The sequence below is a fragment of the Cervus canadensis genome, chromosome 11 (genome assembly GCF_019320065.1).
Source record: "Cervus canadensis isolate Bull #8, Minnesota chromosome 11, ASM1932006v1, whole genome shotgun sequence".
Taxonomy (NCBI): domain Eukaryota; kingdom Metazoa; phylum Chordata; class Mammalia; order Artiodactyla; family Cervidae; genus Cervus; species Cervus canadensis.
The window spans coordinates 58,015,693-58,038,643 of NC_057396.1; the positions used below are offsets into that span (position 1 = coordinate 58,015,693).

The window sequence follows — 22,951 nt, forward strand, 5'->3', positions numbered from 1 at the left end:
GAAATACCAAACTTGTTTTACCACTGAAATTATTACTCATTTTCTAACCAGTCATCAATAAGCATTTAAAGAAAATCCTTCAGCCTCTGCAATTAGGGGTATGTGATAAAAACCCACTGTTGTCTTGGCTATTTTCCAGCTACCACCTTAGTAATTTTGGCCCCCCAAAATATAAAACGTGAGTTTGTACGCTTATGTAGTAGCTCTTCAAGATATACTCCAGGGATACCACAAATGTTTTCTTAAAGGTCTTAAGCTTTCTTTGAAAGAAAAGATATTTAAAACAATGCAGATAAAAATCTGTTTAAAAAAAAAAAATCTGTTTTGTCTGCTACTCCCTTTCCCTTCCCAAACAAGTCTATGTTTTGTATCTTCTATCAAGGCTGGGGAAAATTTTAAATGCTAACGGAAGTAAACTGCCATGTACAAACTGCCTTTTACTTCAGGTTTCCTCTTACGCTTCAGAGCACCATTGTTGGAGAAACAGCAAAGCGCAGTGAGGTTTTAAGTTGGTGTGTTTCCAAGGCACCACATTGGGTCATACTTCTAATACTGTGCTAAAGAAGTTTTTTTAAAGGTTTTTTTCTGAATATAAAATAATTACAAGTTCAGAAAATAAAGAAATGTGTAAAGAAACTAAAAAATCACTAGTAATCTGCTATCCAGAGAGACCTGTCAATATTTCGGTATTGTTTGCTATTAGTCTTTCTATTTTTAGCATCTGTATTTTAGTATTGACCATTCTATAGAATTTTATATCAGTTCTTCCTTCTGAATTGTTTCCTATACAATACAAACTTCTCATAAGCAAGTGTCAGTGGCTGCAAAATACTTTTTATGGGTGTGTGATAATTTACCTATGACCTGTTGCTGACATGTTTCCAATTTATCCCTATCAAATAAATTTGAGGGCTTCCCTGGTGGTGACTTTGCATTTACACTGCAGGGAGCACAGGTTCAGTTCTTGGTCAGGGAATTCCCCACATGCTGCAGGGTGTGGCAAAATTGAGTTAATTGTTGGAAAAAATCTCTCAGATAAAATGTTCTCTTAAATGGGAATATATTTTTGAAGTACAGAACAGAATAAGAATTTGATTAAAATTACCCAATATTGCAACCACCATTAAACATTTCAATATACATATCCTAGACTCTATATATACAGTTTTTAAAAATCTGGATCATTTATATGATTGTGCTGGGTTAAAAACATTTTTAACATTTTCCTCTAGAAAGCATGGCTCCATCATATTCCATGTTCCATAATTTAATATATTGTTGGACATTTGAGTTGTTGGAAAATGTTTACTGTTATTAAGCTATAATGAATGTCATTTGTTCATAAATCTTTGTGAAGATCTTTGAGTACTGCCTTAAAGTCTTTTCCAATCTGATAAAAGTGGCATATTTTTGTTAACATTGTGAGATTATACAGTAACAGTTTTTTAAACTGAATTTAAGTGTTTACATTTATCTCAGTTCCCTAAAGGCTGTGTCCTTTTGGACTGCTCTGGTTCCTGAGAATTCTAGTCAACCACCAATCCTCAGAGTCTTACTCTCTGATCCTTAGTGATGCTGGGTTCATGTTTGTCTCATTGCCTATGTTTTTATGAAATAACAGATGAAAACAAAAGTATCAACAAAGGACCACCAAAGAGACCTTAAGCAATTCATTTAACTTCTGTGGACCTCAGTTTTCTCATCAGATTGTTTTAGTTATAAAATGCTATTACTGTAAAGAGTAACTGGATAAAATGTACATAAATATATATTTTTCATAATGTCTGGCATGTAAGTGTTCAACATACCTTGTGTAGCTCACAGGGCCAAAATGAATTAAAGTGGGCAGTGTGTCAGCCTCAGGCAGTACTGAGAATAGTTAACAGAGAAGTAGACCAAATCCAAAGCTAGGTTGCTGCTGGTTTTGGAGTAAAATGATTTGATGATCTGTATGACCTAATGGTCCTGTTTTGCCAACAAAATGCCAGAAACATCTTGGTGCATTTGATACCAAGTACAAATTACCCAATTTCCCAAAATCCATATTTTTGACTTGATGGAAAAAGGAAGGAGACACTCACACTTCTCCTTTTTCCTACTTAGTGGGAGGGGCAGAAGCAAGGATTGGCCATAGAGAGAAGCAGGATGTAATTTTAAAGTTTTCACTTAACAAAACTTGTCCTATTTGGCTTAACTTAGGTTTTGTAGCCTATAGCAGTAATTCTAGTTACACGTATGTTACCACATGTCTTTGCTCCTTCCTAAAAAATCACTCACCTCTTCACCTCTTTCTGCCTGACTCAAAAGATCTGCTCTTTGGCCTAAAATATCCCCCAGCCTAGTACTAGTCCTCTTTAAGCCTGTGGTTACATTTTAAAATTCTGCATGAACCTAATACTGAATGTGTGAAACAGGTGACTGCTTACTCTGGCCCCTCTCTCCCATCCTCATTCCTGGGTGTAATCAAGATCGCAGCAGGCTGCCAACCTAACCCCTTCTAAGAATTAAAAAAAAACATTACTCTGGATTTACAGGAGAAAAATTAGTTAACTCGTAATAATTACCCAGAATTTTACAAAACTGATGTGGACAGTATACATAAAAACAATTGAAAAATTTAAAGAACTTATATTCCCTTTCTGGCCATAAGTCTTCATAAAATTCACTTTTCGTTTAGAACAAGAGTTGGCAAACTTTTGCTGTAAAAGAGCCAGAGTAAACGTTTTTGGCTTTGTGGGCCAAGTGGCCTCCCTCACAAGTGCGTGACTCCGTCACTGTAACAAGGCCACAGAACTACAGGTAAAGGAAGGGGTGTGGCTGTTGTAATAAGCTTTTATTGTCAATAAAATCAAGGCAATAGGCTGCATATGGCACATGAGCTGTCATTCAACAGCCTGTGATGCAGAAAAGCCTAAGTAAAAGAGGCTAGATTGGTCTTGTTTAATCCAGGATCACAACCTTTTCAGTGGACTAAGCAAAAGAATTCACCTGCTTTTACATTTGTCCCATAGTAAATGTTGACTGGTGACCAAGCGTCAGCTGGGACAGTGATACAGCGCACACTGCTTGACACCAAGTGATGATCACTTTGCTAAACAGACATTTAGTGTGTTTTCCGCGCACCCGTATTTTTAGAAGAAACTTTTCTATTAACAAAAATTGAGAAGGTGATGTAGCATGTAACAGCCAAGATATCTAGTTTAAGTCCACTGCAAACTTCTTAATGCTCTGGAAAATTATTTCACATCTGTGTCACTGCCTCAATATGATTTTAAAGCTGTTGTGGGAATATTCAAAAAAGTTTTAAATTTTATAAATTCTTAACTAATTACAGAAAAAGCATTAGGGATGCGCTACAAAGAACTTATCTATTGGGTTGTTTTTTTCTTTTTCTTTTTTTTTTAAATAAAAATGGGCTTGAAAGGGAGATGTGAAATTTCCATCATACCCTTAAACTGTTTGAAAATAGAACAATTATGTTAGAAGTGTTAAGTATTCAACCCAGTCAGAATGGATGTCTACCTTTGATACTCAAGCTTCTTTTTGCTTCTCACTTGATTCTGTGACTTACCCAATTAGCTAAAGGTCAGAACCTAGATTTCCCAGTGCCTAGTCTACTATGCATTAGTTACCACAGTTTAAAGATTGAACATTTGCACATCAAGCTGAAATCATTTGGTTTTGAGCTCAATTATGCACAGGTGAAAAACGTAGATCCTGATTTTAGTTTCAACTTTCCCAAAGGGACAGTTAGGCTACCTTACTTGAGGTTTCTCCAATTTAAAAATGGAAATAAAATGTACTGTTAGAAACTTACTCATAAGGCTGTGTTAACTGCTATAATTTTCACTTTATAATAGTGCTCAAAAAAGCTGTTTAATGTGCATCTTTAAAATTTAAAATATACAGTGACTATGCACTTGCTTTTTTGTCATTTTTCTAACCTTTTTGGGTTCCTTATAGCAGTTATACTTGTTTTTTAGACTTTGAACAATACAGCCTTTTTTGCACTGAAGTTTTGCACACTTAAGTTTAAAAACTTACAAATTTTCCAAAAAAAAAAAAAACCCAACAAAAACCTCTCAGTTGTAGTTAGTTGCTTTTCATATGACAAATGGACTCTTGGAGCCATATGACGTCTACAAATACTTTGCTTAATATTTATATCCATACTTGATTTCATATACTTATGAATATTTGATCCTTTCACATACTGTGTTTTAATTGAAATAATTTAAAATAGACAATTTCTTCTTTTGGAATAGTCAATTTCTGAAAAATAATATAAATTACCTTAAGCACTATTAAAAAGCAACTTATTTAAGGCAGCTTTTATTATAATTTAAAATGCTCAGTGAACTATTTTTTAATAGTTTAAGTAAATGCTCAAATGCCACTATTCCTAAATTTAGGTGACTAAAAAATAGAAGTACATGATACACTACCTCACACTCTCCTTCCCAAAACAGGCTGGATTATATCTATTTGATTTATACACTGTGACTTTTTCCTGCTGTTTTCCATCAACCTTAATTGTGAAAAATGGTGCCATGTTGCCCTCTTGATATTATTTTGGAGATCAGTTAGGTCTTAAACCATCCAGATGCATACAGTTCTACACATATCTGTAGAATTAGCTCACTAAGGTCTGCTCGGCAATATTTTTAATTGACTTACATGTTCTGTGGGAAAAGAAGAATCATAAAAAGTCTTTGCAATTGCATTCCTCTCTTCACTGGGCTCTCCCCTGGGATCTGGATGGATACTTGAGTTATTCAAAGTGTCAGCAGCTCTGTTAATGCTGGTAGTATCTGGTTGACAAAGAGGAAATGACAACTGAATTTTATTCTCCAGGGACTCATTTTAGTGACTAAACTTGTTTTTCTCTGATCCCATGTTTTTCTATTTAAAAAGTAACAATTTCTATATTCTTCTTATGTTGAATACTGGTTTTCATAGACTTTGCTCTTACTTCATTTCAGAAAACATTTTATTGCTACTTTCAAAAACCTGCTGATTTCACATTAAAACCAGTGACACAGTGTTATGATCTTCTCAAACAATATAACATACATTAAAATGTTATCCTTATTCCCCTGGTTACTGGACTGCCTATGCATATAAACATTTATATAGTAAACATCTTACTAATACAAAGGGAAGAGTCTGAACCAACTGAAAAGATTTATAAATTATATTTAAAAAGAAATTGGCTATAAGAAGTCCAGGGGTCATTGTGTTTTAATAAATAGACAACAATTTAGAGAAACATGTCTTTGAAGGCTAAAAGATATTTAGGAGTATCTTTTATGAGTCTGAGTATTTTACAAGTTGAATTATTATAGAATTTTAGTCTTCTCTCCTTGCATCCTAATTCTATCACTGAGATTTAATTTAGAAGGAAAGACTTGTAAGAAAATGGTAAATGTTAGACCTGTCCATTGACTAACAGCATTAAACTAACTGCTGCATTTGATGGACAAAATTAATGGAATCTGAAGTTAATACATTTTATTATATCAGGAAAATGATAGTTTGTGAAATGAGATTTTAAAGTGTTTCTGTGTTTTGTATTTTTCCCTAATTATTTCTCCATTCAAATGAGATATACTTGCTTTGCTTTTAATTCCCACTTCTTTTTAAAATTTTCTCAATTTCCTTTTTAAAAGAAGCCTGTTAAAGTCAGGGGCCATGCAAAGCTTTCCTTATAAGCCACATTTCTGTAATGGGTCTAAATGCATACTGTTAAACAGGCAAATTTCCCTAAAAATCTAAGACTATCTAACAGCCCCAACAACTTAAACATGTTGAGATTGCTATTAGCAAATAAACATTTTTATTATGGTCATACTTCTTAAACAGTAATTAAGTTATATTTATGCAGTGCCTATACATAAGATATACTGCATTTCTATTTTAAAATGTCTTTAATATGAAAATTTTAAAGTACACAAAAGTAGAGAGAATGAACCTTAATTGCTCATCACCTAGTTTCAGTACCTCCAATATTAAGTCATGTGTATGTCATCCATTTACTTCCCCCTCCCTCTTTTTTTATTCTGGAGGATGCTTTTATTTAATGTGGTAGGTTTTACTACACTAAAGAATAGAACAGTCCCTACTATCTGAAATATTTACTATTTGAATGTATCAATATTGATCTATAACTATTAAGGGATTCAACTTAAAGTGTTTCAAATGATAAATATCAAGGATATGAAAGGTAATGTTACACCTCACTATTACTTGGGGCTTTCCTGGTGACTCAGATGGTAAAGAACCTGCCTGCAATGTGGGAGACCCAGGTTTGATCCCTGGGTTGAAAAGATCCCCTGGAGAAGGGAAAGGCTACCCACTCCAGTGTTCTTGCCTGGAGAATTCCATGGACAGAGGAGCCTGATGGACTATAATCCATGGGGTCACGAAGAATCGGACACAAATGAGCAACTAACACTTTCACTTGGCTTCCCTGGGTGGCTCAGGTGGTAAAGAATGCCTGCAATGCAAGAGATCCATGTTCGATCCCTGGGTCAGGAAGATCCCCTGGAGAGGGGAATGGCTACCCACTCCAGTATTCTTGCCTGGAGATTCCATGGACAGAGGAGCCTGGTAGGCTACACAGTCCATGGGGTTGCAAAGAGTTGGACACAACTGAGTGACTTTCACTTCACTATTACTTGCCAAACAAAAATACAAAGAGCTGGATTTGTGGTGTTAGTGAAGGGACAGACAAAACAGAAAAATTAAGGAAGGAGGGAAAAATTAGAAGAAAGTGAGAGAAACTAAAACAGTTCTGAGAGAAGGAAGTTTGTTCTGTGTGTGTGTTTAGTATAGAAAGAAAAGGAGTAAACATGAATGAAGGCAGAAGCCTTATCAACAACTTTTCTGCATTTGCTCCAGAAAGTAAAAAAAAAAAAGAGAGAGACTTGGATTAGGTAGATGTTCCTAATTTAAAATTAATGACACAAATGTGATTGTTTTTGCTAGTTTCAGTTCTTTGATAATGAAAAGGATTTTTTTTAAATTTCCAAAATGCAGTTGACCTCTGTACATGTTGATAATACTGGTTCAGATTTAAGTGAAAAGAAATCTGCTTCCATTTAAGTAAAACCTTTCCTACTTTTACATACATATACAGAGTCTTTAGGTTTAGGCAAAATAATATATATAGTAATATAAATTTTCATATTAAACAATCTGGAAAATTTTTACCAAGAATAATAAGTAGAAAAACAAATTTTAAAATAATTATTTTCTTACCTGGTCCAACATCCTTCCTGGCCTCATCCACACTAACATTTTTACAAAGTGTCATCGAAACAATCTTTTTGTTTTCTAACAGACCTACTGGTCTCTCGTTCAGCAACAAAGGAATGCTAGATGTTGAAGTGCTCACTGTTTGACTTTCAATTTGATTTACTTTTGACCAAGAACTAGGGCCTAAAAAATTCACATACACTAGAGTTTTCTCAGTTTTTTTATCTGAAGTTGAAAGATCAAAGGCTGACCTTCCACTTATGTTTACTAAATCTCCAGATGGCTTTATGTGAAATGAACATGATTCTTCCAGCTGTCCTTCACTGTAAATTTTTCCTGAAACAATGTCATTTAATGACTCCGTTTTCTCTGTACTATTTAACAATGTATGCTGTCTTTCATTAGGGAAGAGGTCTTTATTTTTAACTTCAGTTATCTGATTCTCATCAATCTGACTTTCTTTATTGGAAAACTGCATTTCTGTGGAAGTTTTCATATGAATAGCAGTTTTCATATCTTTGGCTTGTGAAGCATCTATATTCTCATTGTTAATTTGAAGATGGGAAAGAGTCACATTGTTTTCTAGATACCCCGAACACTTCTCAACTTGACTGTTTTGCATGTCATTCAGATTTTTCCATATAGTTCTTTTCCCAGGGCTTGAGTTGGGTGTCACCAACATAGGCATGATATTAACAATTTTATCTGAATTCTTTAAAAGTACATTCAAATTGTCACTGAAAACAGCAGAAGAAATGGGGTGGCTGATTGCTATATCATAAGGAATAGCTATTTCAGGTTGCTCTGAAGGATGGTCACCAACTTGCTGAACATCTGAAGTTTCTTTAAATGGCAATAGACTACATTCACTTCTTTTACTTAACAGCTGTGTCTGTCTTATTTTACATTGTTTATCATCTAACACAACATTATTTGAATCCTGTAAACTATATTTCTGAGACTGGACGAGATTCCTTTTTACATCTACAGAAGAATCCAAATCTGTTTTGATTTTGTGGCTATTTGTGATTAGCATCTCTGTGGTATTTTCTTGAGTCCCTGGAAACAATCTGAACTGTTGTTTGAATGGCTCATCTTCAGAAACATCTTTTTTATGATTTGTATGGCAAACCATCTCATTTAAAATACTGTTAAATGATGTGCTATTATTTTCAACCCCCAGATGTACATCTGCATGGTGAAGATCTAATCCTTCAGTTCTTTCTAGATGTATCTTTTCTGTTTCCATTGATGAATCTGCCACTACAAAGGGAATACTTGATGATTTAAGTTCTGTACACTCATTATCTTTTTCCAAGTCCACCTTGTTTTTTATTTCTGTAGTAACCACCTTTGTAAAGTCGGTAATATCCGAGGTTTGTCCTTCACTAATTAATTCTTTTTCTATGCCGAGGGTTTTGCCTAGGGATATTTCACTTTGGTTTTCATCCTGAGGCACAACAATATCAATTTTATTCTTGGAGCTTTTTTCAAAAAGCTGTAAGTCTGTTATAATGAGAACACAGTAAAATTTTGGGTTATATGCTAAAGCCTGCTTTTATAACACATATTAACTGTTTTTAAATATATATATATTTAATTTTAAATATTTCACTGACAAGCTACCACACAAACATAATGACATCAGTTTTATATAAATACTGAGTTCCCTTTAGTAAACATGGTAAAATATTTGGTTCTACCCATATTAAATTTGTATTTCATAACAGAGAAAGTAGTTTTGGTTTAAAAAAGTAAGTTGAGGGCATTACAAAATGGTTATTTCTCTAGTCTGTTACTTCCTTTTGCACATACAGTATAATTCCATACAAACACACAGCTGATTAGATAAAAATTAATTTACACTAATAGCCATATTGTAATTTCTCTTATTACCTAGATCCAGAAGCTGCCAGCTGGCTTCTTTTCATCACTTTTTTGCTCCCTACCTTGTAAATATTTTTAAAATCTGGAATACTTTTGGGCAAAGTATACAGAATATCTACTTAAGATATTAATTTTAATCACCTGGGTTTTAACCATAGCTTTCAAAATTTCAGTATAGTTACAATAATCTGTAGGCCATGAAGGGTCTTTTTAATCCAATCATTCTCTCTACAACATCCCCACCAAGTGGTTGTTCAGCCTAGGTTTGAACACCTTCAGATTACCTTCTTTAAACAGCTCTTTTTCAATATGGATGAATTTAGTCAATTATTTCAATGGTTACAGAAAGGTAATTTGAACTAAGAAAAGTGCTCTAGAATTTGGTCATCAAAAGGTTGCTGGTAGCTCAGAGAACACTCTCAGCAAAGAAATGAAAGCAGAAACCAGAATGCAAAAAGCCAACGAGTAAGTGATGAGAAAGGAAAGCAAAAGTGTATTTTTTCCCCTGAATATTGACTCAATTAAAGAACAGCTCAAAAGACATCTAAGTCCTTTTGTTAAGACATACAAATGGAAAAGTATTTCTCCAATTATACTGCTAGGTCCTCAAAGCAAAGACTGAAATTGATATCCCCCTGAAAGACCAATATAAAAATTAGAAAACATCAATATAACTGGGTTACCTTTATTACCTATAATGATTTCCTCTAAAAATGGGCCTTCTTTCGTTTCTCCTTTTTCTTTGTGTTCAGTGTCTAAACAACAACTCTTGGTATTTTCTTCCCTTATTTCTTGCCTGGAATTATATTTCTGTATTATGGTGTTTTCTGATTTTTCCACTGACATTTCAGTGTTTACTTCTGGAAGATTCTAGTGTAAAATGGAAAAGATTCCTTTAATGTAAAACATATTGTTAAAAAGTATAAAATACCTGAACAAATTTTGCTAATGAAAGTGGAATCTATATTTCAGTTAATCATCCAGCAATTTGTATTTGAAAGCCAAATGACTTTTTTACTACACTTAATATATTCCTCTTTATAACAAGATCACTCTAAGTTCATTTTGTATAGTCTATCATATTTAAATAAAATGGAGAGCCTTAGATGTTTTCAAACATGCATTCCACATTATTACAAATACCACATATTAAGAATCACTCCTTTATTAAAAGCAAAGTAGTCATGGCAGGCAAATTGTTTTGAGTGCTTGGTGTTTCTATGTATCTTTAAAATAGTGACTGAATTCAACATCTTTTTACTCCCCCGAAATATTGAACATATATTACATGGAAGCACTGCACTAGGCTTTGGGATACAATGATGAACAAAATATAGTCACTATCCTCAAAAAATTTATGGTCAACTGAGAAAGATAGGAAAAGAAATAACAGACAATTTTAATATAGATGGGGATAAGAAAGCACTCCAGGGATAAGAAATGGAATTTACAGATGTTAAAAACAAACAAAACTATAGTCATTTCATGTAGTTCTACTTCATGGAACTACCTGTGATTTCCTTCAGCATGAGCTTAGATGCTGTGAGAAGAATAGAGAGAAATAAGTCTTGAGCTAGGCCTAGATCATTAAGGGCCCCCAAAGAGCATGCTAAGTAGTACAGACTCTACCAGGAAGTCAATGAGAAGTCACTGAAGGATTTTAGATAAGGTTATTAATATGAGCTGACTGGAAAGACCATTCTGGCTACAGTATAAAGAATGGATTGCTTTCCAAACTTCACTAATTAAAAACTGCAATAAGAAATAAGTATGTCTCACAACACAATGAGCATACCAACACCACTCACTCAATGAGATACATTCTAATGTTTTCTATACTACATTAGTTTATTTCATTTTTAGAAGAATGCCAGTCATTAACTACTAGGCCGATTTCCATGAATCACTAATAAGTTGCACTTGGTATCTGACAAACACTGAATTAAGGGGAAACAACATATGAGGCAGAGAGATGCATCAGAAGAATGCCGCAGTAGTCCAGGTGATATCAGTAAAGCTGAAAAGCCTGAAGAGACACATGAATTATGTACTGAGCTACTATCAAATGTTGAGTGACTGGATATAAAAACTGAGAGGAAAGTCAAGACTGATTTGCAGAGGTCAGATTGGGTACCTAGAGACTGGTGAGTATTATTTACTGAGCTAAAAAACAGGAATAGGAGGTTTAAAGAAAAATATCACGAGTTCATTTTGAATCTCTTGAGTTTGAAGAGTTAAGACAGACAAAAAGGTGGAGATGTCTAGTGAACATTTAGATGTACTGATTGGGAGATTTTAAGAGAAAAATTGACTGCGAAAAATAAGTTTGAAGATCACTGGCAGATAGACGGCAACTGAAGACATACTGGTTGACGAGACTGATTAGGAGTATACTTTAAGAAGAAAGAGCACAAAGAATAAAATGCTAATGAAAACCCCCAAAGGAGGGCAGGGCAAGAGAAACTTGCAAAAGAGAAGTTTGCAAAGGAGATTGAGAAAAACAGTATGATAGTTGCCAGGAGCTTTGGAGTTGGATAAATACAGGTTCAAATCCTGTTTCAGTACCTGCTGTGAAATCCCAGCAGGATACTTATAGATTTGACACGTCAACATCATGGGTTTAAATAGCACTGGTCCAATTATACACATATATTCTTCAACAGTAAATACTACAGCACTATACATCTGCAGTTGGTTGAATCTGTGGATGCTGAACCATCAATATGGAGGAACCATTTTTATGAAAGACTGATTATAAGTTATATACAGATTTTTTACTGTTCTGAGGGTTGGTGCCCCTAACCCCTGAGTTGTTCCAGGGTCAGCCATATTAAGAGTTAACAGCGGTTTAAAATAGTAAACATTTACTATCTCATCTTTTAGATAGATCAGGAATTTAGGAATGGCTTGGCTTGATGGTTCTGACCCAGGCCTCTCATGAATGTCTAGTCAAACTATCATCTGAAACTTGGGGCTGGAACTTCTGCCTCTAGAAGGCTCACTTACATGGGTAACTGTAACACATGGGTTACATGGGTACATGTGTTGGCTGTTGGCTGGAGGGCCCAGTTCTCTTTTATGTGGCCTTTTATCCTCTAGGGTGTCTCCACTATGTAGGCTCTCTGGTAGGATAGCTGGGACTTTTTTACATGTCTCAGAGAGAAAGAGACTGAGAGACAGTGTGTTCACCCAAGACAGAAACCACAGTCTTCTTATAACCTAATCTCAGAAGTAACATTGCATCACTTCTGCTATAGTCTATTAACTAGAAGCAAGTTACTAAATCCAACTCAAACTCCATGGAGAGTATTACAAGAGAACGTGAATACCAGGAAGTGGAAATCACTTGGTGCCTCAGTATATACCTTCCAAAAATTAAAACTAGAGATTCAAACAGCTAGTTGCATGTTCAAAACAGCACAACAGCCAAAAGGTAAAAGCCCAGGTGTCCATCAACAGAAGAATGGACACACAAAATGTGGTATATTCATACAATTGAATACTACTCCACCAAAAAAAAGAATGAAGTGCTACAACATGCATGAACTCTGAAAACATCATCTAAATAAAATAAACCAAACAGGGAAAATATTGTATAATTAGTCAGAAGTTACTGATTAATGGTTATACAGTTTCTGTCTGGGATGATGAAATTTTGGAAACAGATAGCGGTGATGACTGTACAACACTGTAGCTGTAATTAATGCCATTGAGTTATAATTGTAATTTTAAACTTAACACTTTAAAATAGCAAATTTTATGTTATATATTTTACCACAATAAAATAAATTTCTAAATAAAAATGGTCTACAGAACATCACAGAAAGTATGATTTTATTTTAGTTTTTAAAAAGTACATGTATACGAATGTCTATTTGTTTCTATACAAACTGATGTGCAGGAAAACTCTGGAAGTCATATACCATAATTTTAATAATCACTATTTCTGGGTGGCTGGGGTTATGCATGATCTTCACTTTCTTATTTTAAAGTGTCTATACTGTCTACATTTCTTAAAAACATGATTTATAGTCTGATTAAATAAAATACTTTCAATTTGAAAGTGAATGAATGCTGATCAACTTTTTATGAAGGAAGTCTATATTCATTTTATAATCAATCAGATGTTGTAGGAATTACTTGCCGCTTACAACTCTCAAGCTGCATTACATTTATGAATATTAAAACAGCAATAAGTATGACATAACCCACTGAAATGTTGTGAAGTAATTAGCCTCCAACTAATAAAAAAAAAAAAAGAAAAAAAATTAATAAAAAATAAATAAATAAATAAAACAGCAATAAGTATCTCCTGCCTGGACTACTTCAGTATTCTCCAAGCTGGAGCCTGTGTCCTTAGTTTTGTCTCACTGTCTAACCATATCATCACCAAAATGATATTTTTTAAAGAGTAATCTAATCACTGTACTTCCTTGTTTAAAAGCTCCCAAATGACACGGTCAAGAACAAAGTTCCACCAACAGTCTATACAGCTTTCCAACCTCTTCTCCTGATACTTACTGCACTGCTAGCAACCTCTATAGCAGCCTCGCTAACAGACATCTAGTTAACATACTGAAATTGAAAGATAAAAACCATATGATTATCTCAATAGATGCAGAGAAAGCCTTTGACAAAATTCAACACTCATTTATGATTAAAACTCTCCAGAAAGCAGGAATAGAAGGAACATACCTCAACATAATAAAAGCCATATATGACAAACCCACAGCAAGCATTACCCTCAATGGTGAAAAACTGAAAGCATTTCCCCTGAAATCAGGAACAAGACAAGGCTGCCCACTCTCACCACTACTATTCAACATAGTGTTGGAAGTTTTGGCCACAGCAATCAGAGCAGAAAAAGAAGTAAAAGGAATCCAGATAGGAAAAGAAGAAGTGAAACTCTCGCTATTTGCAGATGACATGATCCTCTACATAGAAAACCCTAAAGACTCTTCCAGAAAATTACTAGAGCTAATCAATGAATATAGTAAAGTTGCAGGATATAAAATTAACACACAGAAATCCCTTGCATTCCTATATACTAACAATGAAAAACAGAAAGAGAAATTAAGGAAACAATACCATTCACCATTGCAAAAAAAGAATAAAATACTTAGGAGTATATCTACCTAAAGAAACAAAAGACCTATACATAGAAAACTATAAAACACTGATGAAAGAAATCAAAGAGGACACAAACAGATGGAGAAACATACCGTGTTCATGGATTGGAAGAATCAATATTGTCAAAATGGCTATTCTACCCAAAGCAATCTATAGATTCAATGCAATCCCTATCAAGCTACCAACAGTATTTTTCACAGAACTAGAACAAATAATTTCACAATTTGTATGGAAATACAAAAAACCTCGAATAGCCAAAGTAATCTTGAGAAAGAAGAATGGAACTGGAGGAATCAACCTGCCTGACTTCAGACTCTACTACAAAGCCACAGTCATCAAGACAGTATGGTACTGGCACAAAGACAGAAATATAGATCAATGGAACAGAATAGAAAGCCCAGAGATAAATCCACGAACCTATGGACACCTTATCTTTGACAAAGGAGGCAAGGATATACAATGGAAAAAGACAACCTCTTTAACAAGTGGTGCTGGGAAAACTGGTCAACCACTTGTAAAAGAATGAAACTAGAACACTTTCTAACACCATACACAAAAATAAACTCAAAATGGATTAAAGATCTAAATGTAAGACCAGAAACTATAAAACTCCTAGAGGAGAACATAGGCAAAACACTCTCCGACATAAATCACAGCAAGATCCTCTATGACCCACCTCCCAGAATATTGGAAATAAAAGCAAAACTAAACAAATGGGATCTAATGAAACTTAAAAGCTTTTGCACTACAAAGGAAACTATAAGTAAGGTGAAAAGACAGCCGTCAGATTGGGAGAAAATAATAGCAAATGAAGAAACAGACAAAGGATTAACCTCAAAAATATACAAGCAACTCCTGCAGCTCAATTCCAGAAAAATAAATGACCCAATCAAAAAATGGGCCAAAGAACTAAACAGACATTTCTCCAAAGAAGACATACAGATGGCTAACAAACACATGAAAAGATGCTCAACATCACTCATTATTAGAGAAATGCAAATCAAAACCACAATGAGGTACCATTACACGCCAGTCAGGATGGCTGCTATCCAAAAGTCTACAAGCAATAAATGCTGGAGAGGGTGTGGAGAAAAGGGAACCCTCTTACACTGTTGGTGGGAATGCAAACTAGTACAGCGCTATGGAAAACAGTGTGGAGATTTCTTAAAAAACTGGAAAATAGAACTGCCATATGACCCAGCAAGCCCACTTCTGGGCATACACACTGAGGAAACCAGATCTGAAAGAGACACATGCACCCCAATGTTCATCACAGCACTGTTTATAATAGCCAGGACATGGAAGCAACCTAGATGCCCATCAGCAGACGAATGGATAAGGAAGCTGTGGTACATATACACCATGGAATATTACTCAGCCGTTAAAAAGAATTCATTTAATCAGTTCTAATGAGATGGATGAAACTGGAGCCCATTATACAGAGTGAAGTAAGCCAGAAAGATAAAGAACATTACAGCATACTAACACATATATATGGATTTAGAAAGATGGTAACAATAACCCTATATGCAAAACAGAAAAAGAGACACAGAAGTACAGAACAGACTTTTGAACTCTGTGGGAGAAGGTGAGGGTGGGATGTTTTGAAAGAACAGCATGTATATTACCTATGGTGAAACAGATCACCAGCCCAGGTGGGATGCATGAGACAAGTGCTCGGGCCTGGCGCACTGGGAAGACCCAGAGGAATCGGGTGGAGAGGGAGATGGGAGGGGGGATAGGGATGGGGGATACGTGTAAATCTATGGCTGATTCATATCAATGTATGACAAAACCCACTGAAATGTTGTGAAGTAATTAGCCTCCAACTAATAAAAAATAAATAAATAAATAAATAAATAATAAAGTAAAAGAAGCCCAAGGGGAAAAAAAAAAGATATTTCCCATTTCTGATTCTTTGCTCATGTTATTTCATCTATTTTAAATCTCTATATGGAAATTCTTAGTTACTTTTAACAACTCAGCTCAAAATTATCTTGCCATGTGTGATCTACTCCTTACACACAAGTAAGGTGAACAAAAAATACATAATGCAAACACTAATCATAAAAGATGGAGTAGCTTACTAATACCAGACAAAATAATATTACTAGGATAAGGATGGACATGTTAAATGATAAAAAGGTCAATTAATCAGAAAGTAATAATAACTATGTATACATCTAATAATAGGGCTTAAACACACATAACAAAAACTGACAGAACTGAAAAGAGAAATATAAATTCACAATTATAATTAATGATTTCCCACTGACTGATAGAACAAGTACACAAAAAATCAGTAAGGATGAAGAAGTTTTGAACAATATTATCAATGAAACTGACCTGACATTTATAAAACATTCCACCAACCAACAACAGAATATACATTTTTTTCAAGAATATACAAGGTATTATTTGCCAAGATAGACAACACACTTGGCCAAAAGACAAGTCTTGATATAGTAAAAAAGATAAAAGTCTCACTTAAATTTGAAATCATCAACAGAAAGATACTTGGAAAATTCTTAAATATTTGGAAATTAAACAGCAAGGTTATAGGTCAAACTTATATTCATGGGTCAAAGAGCTCACAAGAGAAATTTTAAAATATGTTCAACTGAGTAAGAATGAAAACACTATACATCAGAATTTGTAGAGTGAAGCTAAAGCAGTACTTTATAAGAAAATTAATAGCTTTAAATATTAGAGAAGAAGAAAGGCCAATAACCAATAAATTGACAACTCAGATGAAAAGGACAAGTTCCTTGAAAGAGAAAAATTAGCAAAATGGACAGTGCTGGAGGTCTCCAAGTTCACCCCCAGGCTTGGTGATTTGATATAAGGACTCACAGAACTCAATATACAGTTGTACTCCTAAGATTTATAACAGTAAAGGATGCAAAGCAAAATCAGCAAAGGAAAGGCACAAGAGATGAAGCCTGGAAGAAACCAGGTACAAACTTCTTTCAAGAGTCCTCTCCTATGGCATGTAGAGATAATCTGAATTTGAAATCAGCTGATTTGTATCTCCTGTTTGTGTCATTTACTCTCTCTCTTTACTCTCACATGAATTTGGGAACTAAGTTCTGTAAGTTCTTCCTCACATAAAAGGTTACATAATGAAGACAGAGGATGAGATGGTTGGATGGCATCACCGACTCGATGGACATAAGCTTAAGCAAGCTCCAGGAGTTGGCGATAGACAGGGAAGCCTGGAGTGCTGCAGTCCATGGGGTCACAGAGAGTCGGACACGACTGAGTGACTGAATTGAACTGAATAAATTCATTCAATTTCCAAAAAATAAAAAGTCTTCTCCTAGTGGAGTCACATAGGACATGCTTAATTCCTGCAGCAATAATTGTGACCACAAATGTGAACTCTTGTCTACTAGGAAGCTCATTAGAGACTTGGTGCTCAAAGCTTAATTGGTTGCTGGTCACTCTCTGCCTTGCATGTACCAAAACTACTGACTTCCAGAAAGAAAGCAGACGTTCAAAGGAAACTACTTAATAGTTAAAGCACAGTGAATCACTCCTGTCTGTTAGGAAATGGTGGGAACCCTCCCCAAATCCAATTTCCAGTTATCAGTCAACAGCCAAACTGACAAGCAGGTCTTCCAGAGGCCTTCTGCAAACCTGCTATGTCAACTGTTTTCTGCACACTGGCATATGAAGAAATTGAAAATCTGAATAATCTGATAATTTAAAAGCTAAATTTGTTTTTAAAAATATCCCCACAAAGAAAAAGCCTCAATAGTTTCACCAATGAATTGTACCTAATATTTAGTAAACAACAGCAGTTTCAACACAATACTCTTTAAGGAGGAAGGAACACATTCCAATTCATGTGGCTAGTATTCAGTTCAGTTCAGTCACTCAGTCGTGTCCGACTCCTTCATCTCCAATGGACTGCAGCATGCCAGGCCTCCCTGTCCATTCCCAACTGCTGGAGTTTACTCAAACTCATGTCCACTGAGTCGGTGATGCCATCCAACCATCTCATAATCTGTCTTCCGCTTCTCCTCCTGTCTTCAATCTTTCCCAGCATCAGGGTCTTTTAAAATCAGTCAGCTCTTCACATCAGGTGGCCAAAGTACTGGAGTTTCAGCTTCAACATCAACCTTCCAAAGAACACTCAGGACTAATCTCCTTTAGGATGGACTGGTTGGATCTCCTTGCAGTCCAAGGGACTCTCAAGAGTCTTCACCAACACCACAGTTCAAAAGCATCAATTCTTCTGCACTCAGCTTTCTTTATAGTCCAACTCTCACATCCATACATGACCACTGGAAAAGCCATAGCCTTGACTAGATGGACATTTATTGGCAAAGTAATGTCTCTGCTTTTTAATATACTATCTAGGCTGGTCATAATTTTTCTTCCAAGGAGTAAGTGTCTTTTAATTTCATGGCTGCAGTCACCAACTGCAGTGATTTTGGAGCCCAAGAAAATAAAGTCCTCCACTGTTTCCACTGTTTCCCCATCTATTTGCCATGAACTGATGGGACCAGATGCCATGATGTTAGTTTTCTGAATGTTGAGTTTTAAGCTAACTTTTTCACTCTCCTTTTTCACTTTCATCAAGAGGCTCTTTAGTTCTTCCTCCCTTTTGGCCATAAGGGTTGTGTCATCTGTGTTTCTGAGGTTATTGATATTTCTTCCGGCAATCTTGATTCCAGAATTTCTTCTGGGCTTCATCCAGTCCAGCGTTTCTCATGATGTACTCTGCATATAAGTTAAATAAGCAGGGTAACAATATACAGCCTTGACATACTCCTTTTCCTATTTGGTCTGTTGCTCCATGTCCAGTTCTAACTGTTGCTTCCTGACCTGCATAACAGGTTTCTCAAGAGGCAGGTCAGGTGGTCTGGTATTCCCACCTCTTTCAGAATTTTCCAGTTTATTGTGATCCACACAGTCAAAGGCTTTGGCATAGTCAATAAAGCAGAAATAGATGTTTTTCTGGAACTCTCTTGCTTTTTCGATGATCCAGCAGATGTTGGCAATTTGATCTCTTGTTCCTTTGCCTTTTCTAAAACCAGCTTGAACATCTGGAAATTCATGGTTCACGTATTGCTGAAGCCTGGCTTGGAAAATTTTGAGCATTACTTTACTAGCGTGTGAGATGAGTGCAATTGTGTGATAGTTTGAGCATTCTTTGGCACTGCCTTTCTTTGGGATTGGAATGAAAACTGACCTTTCCCAGTCCTGTGGCCACTGCTGAGTTTTCCAGATTTGCTGGCATATTGAGTGCAGCACTTTCATAGCATCATCTTTTAGGATCTGAAATAGCTCAACTGGAATTCCATCACCTCGGTTAGCTTTGTTTGTAGTGATGTTTCCTAAGGCCCACTTGACTTCACATTCCAGGATGTCTGGCTCTAGGTGAGTGATTATCTGGGTTGTGAAGATCTTTTTTTGTACAGTTCTGTGTATTCTTGCCACCTCTTCTTAATAGCTTCTGCTTCTGGTAGGTCCATACCGTTTCTGTCCTTTATTGAGCCCATCTTTGCAGGAAATGTTCCCTTGGTTATCTCTAATTTTCTTGAAGAGATCTCTGGTCTCTCCCATTCTATTGTTTTCCTCTATTTCTTTGCACTGATCACTGAGGAAGGCTTTCTTATCTCTCCTTGCTATTCTTTGAAACTCTGCATTTAAATGGGTGTATCTTTCCTTTTCTCCTTTGCTTTTTCCTTCTCCTCTTTTCACAGGTATTTTCAAGGCCTCTTCAGACAGCCATTTTGCTTTTTTGCATTTCTTTTTCTTGGGGATGGTTTTGATCCCTATCTCCTGTACAGTGTCACAAACCTCTGTCCACAGTTCAACAGGCACTCAGTCTATCAGATCTAGTCCCTTAAATCTATTTCTCACTTCCACTGTATAATCGTAAGGGATTTGATTTAGGTCATACCTGAATGGTCTAGTGGTTTCCCCTACTTTCTTCAGTTTAAGTCTCAATTTGGCAATAAGGAGTTCATGATCTGAGCCACAGTCAGCTCCCAGTCTTGTTTTTGCTGGCTGTATAGAGCTTCTCCATCTTTGGCTGCAAAGAATATAATCAATCTGATTTCAGTGTTGACCATCTGGTGATGTCCATGTGTAGAATCTTCTCTTGTGTTGTTGGAAGAGGGTGTTTGCTATGACCAGTGCATTCTCTTGGCAAAACTCTATTAGCCTTTGCCCTGCTTCATTCTGTACTCCAAGGCCAAATTTGCCTGTTACTCCAGGTGTTTCTTGACTTCCTACTTTTGCCTTCCAGTCCCCAATAATAAAAAGGACATCTTTTTTGGGTGTTAGTTCTAAAAGGTCTTGTAGGTCTTCATCGAACCGTTCAACTTCAGCTTCTTCAGCATTACTGGTCGGGGCATAGACTTGGACCATGATATTGAATGGTTTGCCTTGGAAACGACCAGAGATCATTCTGTCGTTTTTGAGACTATATCCAAGTACTGCATTCTGGACTCTTTTGTTGACTATGATGGCTACTCCATTTCTTCCAAGGGATTCTTGCTCACAGTAGTAGATATAATGGTCATCTGAGTTAAACTCACCCATTCCAGTCCATTTTAGTTCACTGATTCTTAAAATGTTGACGTTCACTCGCCATTTCCTGTTTGACCACTTCCAACTTGCCTTGATTCAAGGGGTCACAAAGAGTCAGTCATGACTGAGCAACTGTCACTTTCACTTTCAATAGACTATGAAATGATGAAAGACATCTAAGATGAAAAGTTAAGCAATCATGTCCACTCTTACAACTTCATTTAACACTGTACTGAAGAGTCCTAGCTAGTGTAGTGCAGTAAGTTGAGGAAAAAATAAAATGCATAGAAAAGAAGATGATGTAAAATTCATCTGCCTTAAATTCTCAGACAACATATTATGTACAAAGAAAACTCCAAAGTTCAACCAAGAAAAACATACTACAATAATAAATTATTTAAAATGGTAAAAGAATACGAAGTCAATGTACAAAGATCAATTTTAACTCTAATAGCAAGAAACAATTAGAAAAACTCATATTAAAAATACTGCTTATACAATAAATGCTGGAGAGGGTGTGGAGAAAAGGGAACCCTCTTACACTGCTGGTGGGAATGCAAACTAGTACAGCCACTATAGAGAACAGTGTGGAGATGCCTTAAAAAACTGGAAATAGAACTGCCATATGACCCAGCAATCCCACTCCTGGGCATACACACTGAGAAAATCAGAACTGAAAGGGACACGTGTATCCCAATGTTCATCACAGCACTGTTTATAATAGCCAGGACATGGAAGCAACCTAGATGCCCATCAGTAGACGAATGGATAAGCTATGATACATATACACAATGGAATATTACTCAGCCGTTAAAAAGAATACATTTGAATCAGTTCTAATGAGATGGATGAAACTGGAGCCCATTATACAGAGTGAAGTAAGCCAGAAAGATAAACACCAATACAGTATACTAACACATATATATGGAATTTAAAAAGATGGTAATGATAGCCCTATATGCAGGACAGAAAAAGAGACACAGATGTATAGAACAGACTTTTGGACTCTATGGAAGAAGGCAAGGGTCGGATGAACTGAGAGAATAGCATTGAAATATGTATATTATCAAGTGTGAAACAGATCGCCAGCCCAGGTTGGATGCATGAGACAAGTGCTCAGGGCTGGTGCAGTGGGAAGACCCAGAGGGATGGGATGGGTAGGGAGGTGGGAGGTGGGATCAGGATGGGGAACACATGTAAATCCATGGCTGATTCATGTCAATGTATGGCAAAAACCACTACAATAACGTAAAGTAATTAGCCTCCAACTAATAAAAATAAATGAAGAATAAATAAATAAAATTCTGAAAAGTAAAAAAAAATAAAAATACTGCTTATAGTAAGAGCCCAAAACATGAAATATTCAGGGGTAAATTTAACAAAACACTCGCAAGACATATACAATGAAAACTACAAAACATTTCTGAGCAGTGTTAAAGAAAATCTAAATAAATGCAAAGATATACCATGTCATGAATTGTATGTTAAGATGTAAATTCTTTGTAAATTAATCTATATACTCAACACAAGCCAAATTCAAATACCATAAACTTTTTCTTTTAGAAACTGATAAACTGATTCTAAAAGTTATATGGAAATGCAAAGGACTCACAATAGCCAAAACAATTTTGGAAAAGAACAACAAAATTGAAGGACTTATACTACCACATTTTAAGACTTTTTATAATGCTATATTAATAAAGAAAGTGTTAAATTGTCTATCCACAAATGTATATGCTGAAATTGAAGATTCATGTCTAAGAAATGATTCTTAATCCTTATGTCATATTGTACAAAAAAATTAATTTAAAATGTACTACAGACTATATGCTTACTTCTTGTTACAGTCATTTTTAAAAGTTTGAGAAAGTGAAAATATAAAGCATGGAGAAAATCATCAGTTATGGTCTTAATTTCTTTTAAGAGCTTATACCCCACATACTTGAATTTTACCTCAAACTTCTTGCTTTCCTCAAACTTCTTCTGATCACATTTGTCATAATCTTCTTGTAACTTAGTATGAGTTTCTTTAAGTGATGATAACTCATTTTTAATCTCATTAATTTCTCCATTAAGTTCTTCAACCTAGTATATGACATTTAACCAAAATGAACATGTATATAAATTAGTT

General features: G+C 35.4%; 1 protein-coding gene across 1 annotated transcript in view; it reads right to left on the reverse strand.

Annotated features, from left to right (window-relative positions):
- Window positions 1–22,951, reverse strand: part of CCDC73 (coiled-coil domain containing 73) — a 151,001-nt gene that overhangs the window by 220 nt on the left and 127,830 nt on the right. The window contains exons 16-19 of the mRNA XM_043481470.1: window positions 22,774–22,905; window positions 9,837–10,014; window positions 7,261–8,763; window positions 4,678–4,811 (exon numbers count right to left, since the gene is read on the reverse strand). Of these exons, the coding sequence (XP_043337405.1) occupies window positions 4,678–4,811; window positions 7,261–8,763; window positions 9,837–10,014; window positions 22,774–22,905 (1,947 nt within the window). The remainder of the gene's footprint in view (window positions 1–4,677; window positions 4,812–7,260; window positions 8,764–9,836; window positions 10,015–22,773; window positions 22,906–22,951) is intronic.